Here is a 6,088-nt window from a genome sequence, read left to right as displayed (position 1 = left end):
AAAAAAAAATGTATTTCAAAGAAATACACAATAATAAAAATAAGTTATATTGGAGCTTGTTTAAAGTACAATTGTCACCTTCTTAAATTATAAATCTTCCAGCAAAAAAAATTTCCATTTTTAAGCATAGTTTTTTAAAATGCAGTTCTCACTAATTACTAGTTTTCCAAGACGACTCTGAAACCGTTCAAAAAATGTAAGCGTCTAAATGATTCAATCTCAAATTTTATTCAAATAGAGTTTCAGTCTCAAATATTTCATTTTCAAACCATTAAAATAAAAAATTTATTTATTAGAAAAAAGAATAATTATTTAATTAATTAGTAGTGATATTTGACTGTGCATATAAAACGAGCAAATATAACTCAAATGTTTAAAACTGGATATTTTTAAATAGAAAGCCTTGATTCATCAAAATGCCAAAGAGATAAGAACTTTCAACTTCGCTATTTTAATTGTTTTGACTTTGAAAATCTTTCATTTTTAAGTAAAATAATAAAATTTTGATGTAAAATTTGCAATTTAAAATTTAGTAGCCGATTTGCTAAAAAACTTGGCAATTTAGAAAACCAATTTTTGACAAACTGGTACATTTTTAATTTTTGTTTTTAAATAAATGTTCAGAGTTACAAAGACGCTAAACTCATTACTCGCCACCCCGCGCGCTGGCATCGTTTCGTCTATCCCCTCCAATCGGCGGCTCACGGCGAATAGTAGGGTGGTCCAACAATTTTTTCTCTAAAATTTTTATGAATACCGGCCGGAAATAAGTTCGAATCCACAGAAAAATAAATGCATTTTTTTCATTTTGCAAAAAATGACACGTATTACCCGTAAGAAAGAAATGCGTTTTTGTAAAATTTACTCAGAATACTCAATATTAGCTTAATCGAGTTGGAACTCAATATTTCTCTTTACAATTAGCCATAGAATGCGAAAAAAATGTCACTTTTCAAATATCGCCCCCATTAGTCTGTTTGATAGGGTCCCAAAAAACCCCATAAACAAAGAAATGGGGTTTTCACGATTTTGGCACTAATTATATTTTTTTTGCGTTTTTTAAAATGAAAATTCGTGTTTTGTCTAATGTTCAATTAGACGGAGGTAATACTTCAACCACGTTAACAATAATGATTGTTCAAACCATTTTAAATTATTTTAAATGATATTTTCTGAGAATAATGCTAGAAAATTTCAGCTTGAATCTTTCTTTTACTTGAATCCTTCTAAATTCACTTAATTCTACTCAGTTCAGTGCTTTTTTTAAATTTTTATTTAATTGATCCTGAATTCTATTAAACTCACCTTGAATCCTTAGGCATAACATCAAATTCTTTGAATTCCCTTGAATTTTTCTAAGCTTATTTCAAAGTTACTGAATTTAATTAAGTTTTTTTTTAATTGTTTTAAATTCATTTGATTTATTTTTCAAATTCACCTTGAATTTTCATGAATTTCATTAAATTCTTCTCTTTGATCTTAAATTCCTGTAAATTTTTTCCAATTCATTTGAATTCTTTTGAATGTAAATTGAACTGTTCCGAAATTTTCTAAATTTATCCTGAATTTGTTACCATTTGAGCGCGAAAAAAGTACCATAAGAGCGTGACAAAAAGTACCTTTTGGTCCTTATATTTTTTCCCATAGCGACTGTGAGGCCTGTATTCCACTACTGTTTATTATCCTAAAATTTCTCTCCACATGATGATTTTATCAAATGAATTGGAATTATTTTTCTTTCAGCCCTCCTCGTTGGAGGAAGTAACTACGAACAAGTTGCATCGTATTTACGTGCCACAGAAATTTTTAAGACTTGGTCCCCAACAGAAACCAATGGCTTTACTAAAATTGATTAAGAAAAAAGCTGCAAATAAATGCCCCATTATTATATTCAGCAACGATAGTGTGACTTGTGATTATGTGAGCATGTTGCTTCACGAATTTAATGTGAGGAATATTCATCTTAACGGGCAGATGTCGATTTTCCGAAGAAAGGGTAAATTCGAGGAATTCCAAACTGGAAGATACAATGTTCTTTGTACAACCGATGCAGGATCGAGAGGATTGGACACCATAATCGCCAGAGATGTTATTAATTACGATTTTCCCCTACAAACAGTAGAATACATCCATAGGTATTTTTTCATTCTTTATTAGTCACTTGTTTTCTAAAATCACTATTTAGTCACTTTTTTACATTAAAAGATCACATTAAATCACTCTTTACTTCTTTTGAAATATTTTCGGGTATTTTTAAATATTCCGAGACATTATTAATTGATTTCAGTAATTTGAAGGGGTTTTAAAAATTTTAGGGTATTTTTAAAACTTTTAAGGATTTTTTAAGAGATTTTAATTGGAAATAATTTAGGGAATTTCAAAAGATGCAAAAGATTTTTTTTTATTAATTTCATTAATTTGAAGGGATTTTAAAACGTTGGAATCAGCCTCCTGTCACCGAGAGTTGAAAACGACCATGTGGCGGCGCTAGTAGTAACTTTGTTCTAGTTGTTTTGACTGCTGTATGTTTTTTTTTTCATATTGAGCCGTTACAAACTCTTGAAAAAATATCAAGAAAACGGTTTATTTATGTAATTATTGTGAAAATGACACGGTGGATTTTTCCAATAATATTTTTCTGTTTTTTTTTTATCGAATCATTTCCATTAATTATCGCTCCAGTATGAAAATCAGGTTATAAAAGTGAACTCAGAGAACACCCGAAGACCCTGAATAGAAGAGTTAAAAGCTTTTTAATAATTATGAAAGATCTGGGGAGAAATGCTTTCGGTTTTATTTTCAAAGAATAATTTTAAGTCTTAAAGATTTGATGAACTGAATTTTGACAGGGTGTGAAAAAAAGTTATCAAAATTCGTGGGAAATTTTTAAATGATTGTTTTGTAAGGAATTTTAAGAGAAAATCGAAAAAAGTTCACAACAAATTTGGATTTATTTCCTAAAATCTTTAAAAAGTATGAAAGATTTTAAAGCAATATTTCGCAATTTGGCCATATTACATAATTTTAGAAAAAATTTGAGTAAGTTTAAGAGATATTAACAAGTTTTGAAACGATTCAAAAATAATTAAAACTTGTAAAGATTTTTAAAGAATTTTGTAAAATTTCACGAAAATGAAAGACATTTTTTCAGGTTCCTAAGAAAAATTAAAATAATTTTTTATTTCGAAAAATTAATTCGAAGAGATTATTTCAAATGATTTTAAAAGATTTCAAGAATAGTCAAAGAAGAATCACAAAGATTTTCAGGCAATTTTTTTAATTTTGCAGAATAAATCAAAAATGAAGGAAAAATTTAAATAATTTTGAGAAATTAGAAGGTCTCCCAAGATTAAAAAAAAGAGTGTGCAAATTTTCAATAATTTTTTATTTTGAAAAATCAACTTTAAGAGAAAATTGAAAAAGGTTTTTAAACATAACAATTTCCTAAAATTTCTAAAAATAGTTTAGAAAATTTTAAAGCAAAATGCTTCAATTTGGTAAAATTGCAAAATAAAAACGAACAAAAATTGTGTAAAATCATGAAATATTTAGTAGAATTTAAAAGAATTTTGAAAGTTTTCAAGAAAATAAACAAATTTTCTTAAAATTTCTGGGAAAATTTAGAAGATTTTTAAGTAATTTTTTTAAAATTTGGAATGTTATGTGTAAATTTTGAGAAAAATTTATGTCAGTTAGAAATATTTTCAGGAATTCAAGAGATTTTAAATAGATTACAAATATTTGAAAACTCGGAAATATTTTCGAAAATGTATCAAATATTTTCTTGATTCCTTCCCAACTTCTAAAAGTTCCAAACATCTTTTAAAAGCATTTGAATTTTTCATAATATTTCGTAAAATCCTATATTATAAAAAAAAATTCTTTAAAATTTTCTAGAATCTTTTTTGACAAGCCTGAAATATTTGAAAACAAGGTGTTAATACTTATTTTCTTCTTTTCAATTCTCAGAATTTAATTTCAACATAGATTTGTTATATTACTTCGAAAAATAATTTTCGATTAATTTGAGTGTTGTCAAAGATAAAAAAATATTCGTTAGTGGTCTTTCTTTGAAATTTAAGATACAAATTTTAAAATATTTTAGCTTCGTTACAAAGTCTAATTGATTAAAAAATATCACATTTAAGAGTTCTTTATTTCATTGTAATAGAAATGCATATTTTAAGATTTATCATATTCCTTCGTTATTATCTTTAGATATAATAATTATATTTATTAAATGGTAGCATTATATTTTGAAACGGCAATATAAAAAAAATTAGTTCTTCATCACTATATTTAAAAGTGTTTGAATATCCGGGACTAACACAAAACAATGAAAGAATGAAAAAAAAATCATAAATTAGCAAGAAAAAAAATTGCCAAATTATAAAATAAATGAATTGTTAAATTACCATAAACATTTTTATTCCTGAAATTTAAGTTTGACGACATTTAAAATGTGCCGAAAATAATTAATTATTAATTAATGTTTAATTAAATTGTTTGCCTTGTTTATAATTATATTAATAGCTCATAAATGAATAATCAATTAACTATTTTCAGCAGTTCTAAATTTCGAGAATTGAAATATTTGTGGGAATTTAATAATTCGTTTATTTTACAAGTCGGTTCTGAAGTTGGCGAATTTTAGCTTCGAATATTTTTTAATTCGGGATTTTTATTTTTGTGAATTAAAGATCTTGTTGTTATTTGAAATTTGGAACATTGTATAATTTGATAATAATATATATTTTTGGCATTTTTTTATTCATTTGTATATTTGTTATTTATTTTTAAATTGTTTTTTAGAAGTTCTGAATATCCATGCTCTTAATGTATTTTAAAATGATTTTTCAGGATTTCAGGAAATATCATTGAATTTAACGGGATTTTATCATATTTTAGTGGATTTCGAAGAATTTATTTACAAGAAGTGGGAGAATTTGTAGGATTTCAAAAATATTGAAGAAATTTTTGATTATTTTTTGGAATTGATCCTGAATTCTTTTATATTCTTTGGATTTTTTTTTTTATTTTTTCAGTTCACTTGATTTTTACAAATTTACTGAATTTTACTTAATTTAATGGATTTAAAAAAATTAAAACTTTGTTATATAATTAGTCGCAATAAATTTAAAGAGATTTCAAATTATTTTAAGGGATTTGAAATATTTTAGGTTATTTTTTGCATTATTTTTGGAATTCGCCCTGAATTCTTATTAATTCATCCCGAATTCTTTTAAATTCTTCTAAATTCAACCAATTTTACTCTAATCAATTGATTTGAAAAAAAATTTTTAATTCATCTTGAGAGTGTTGTAAACTCACCTTAAATTTGTGCGCAGTTCATCAAATTCCTTTAAATGCCCTTTTAGTTTTTCTGAACTCATTTCAAACTTACTGAATTCCAAAAATTTTTTTTTTATTTTTGAATTGTTTTCCATTTACTTGATTGTTTTTTAAATTCAGCTTGATTTTTAATGAATTTCATCGAATTGTTATAATTTTTGTTTAATTCTTCTAAATTCACTCAAATTTTACTGACATAAATTAATTTCCTCGAGTTTTTTTCTTCAATTTTTCCAATTAATTTAAATCCTTTTAAATTATTTTCTATTCATTAGTCACTTTTTTCATTAGAAATTAGTAGGGCTTTCAAAGAGTTGAAGTGATTTGAAGTTTTTGGAATTCACCCTAATTTTTATTAATTTAGTCTGAATTCTTTACCATTTTTTTGCATATTTTTTACTTATTTTAAATTCATTTGATTTCTTTTTAAATTCAGTTTGATTTTTTATGAAAATCATCGAACTCTTCTCATTTCTCTTAAATTCTTCAAAATTCACTCAAATTTTTCTTAAATAAATGGATTTTTTCAATCTTTTACATTCAATCTTCCAATTCATTTTAATTATTTTGAATTATTTTGTAGTTATTAGTCACTCTTTTGGTAAGAAATTAGTAGGCTTTTCAAAGATTTGACGAGATTTGAATTTTTTTTTAATTCCCCCTAAATTTGTATTAATTTACCCTAAATTCTTTTACATTTTTTGGAATTCCTTTGATATTTTGTAAGTCACTTTAA

At 25.0% G+C, this 6,088-nt stretch overlaps 1 protein-coding gene across 1 annotated transcript in view; it reads left to right on the top strand.

The window, feature by feature from the left end:
• Positions 1-6,088, top strand: part of LOC117182175 (probable ATP-dependent RNA helicase DDX28) — a 33,402-nt gene that overhangs the window by 17,735 nt on the left and 9,579 nt on the right. The window contains exon 6 of the mRNA XM_033375225.1: positions 1,744-2,135. Within this exon, the coding sequence (XP_033231116.1) occupies positions 1,744-2,135 (392 nt within the window). The remainder of the gene's footprint in view (positions 1-1,743; positions 2,136-6,088) is intronic.

Source organism: Belonocnema kinseyi, chromosome 10 (assembly GCF_010883055.1).
Source record: "Belonocnema kinseyi isolate 2016_QV_RU_SX_M_011 chromosome 10, B_treatae_v1, whole genome shotgun sequence".
In the NCBI taxonomy this organism is placed as follows: domain Eukaryota; kingdom Metazoa; phylum Arthropoda; class Insecta; order Hymenoptera; family Cynipidae; genus Belonocnema; species Belonocnema kinseyi.
Note: the sequence above shows the minus strand (reverse complement) of the source record. Positions and strands in the feature narration are given on the sequence as shown.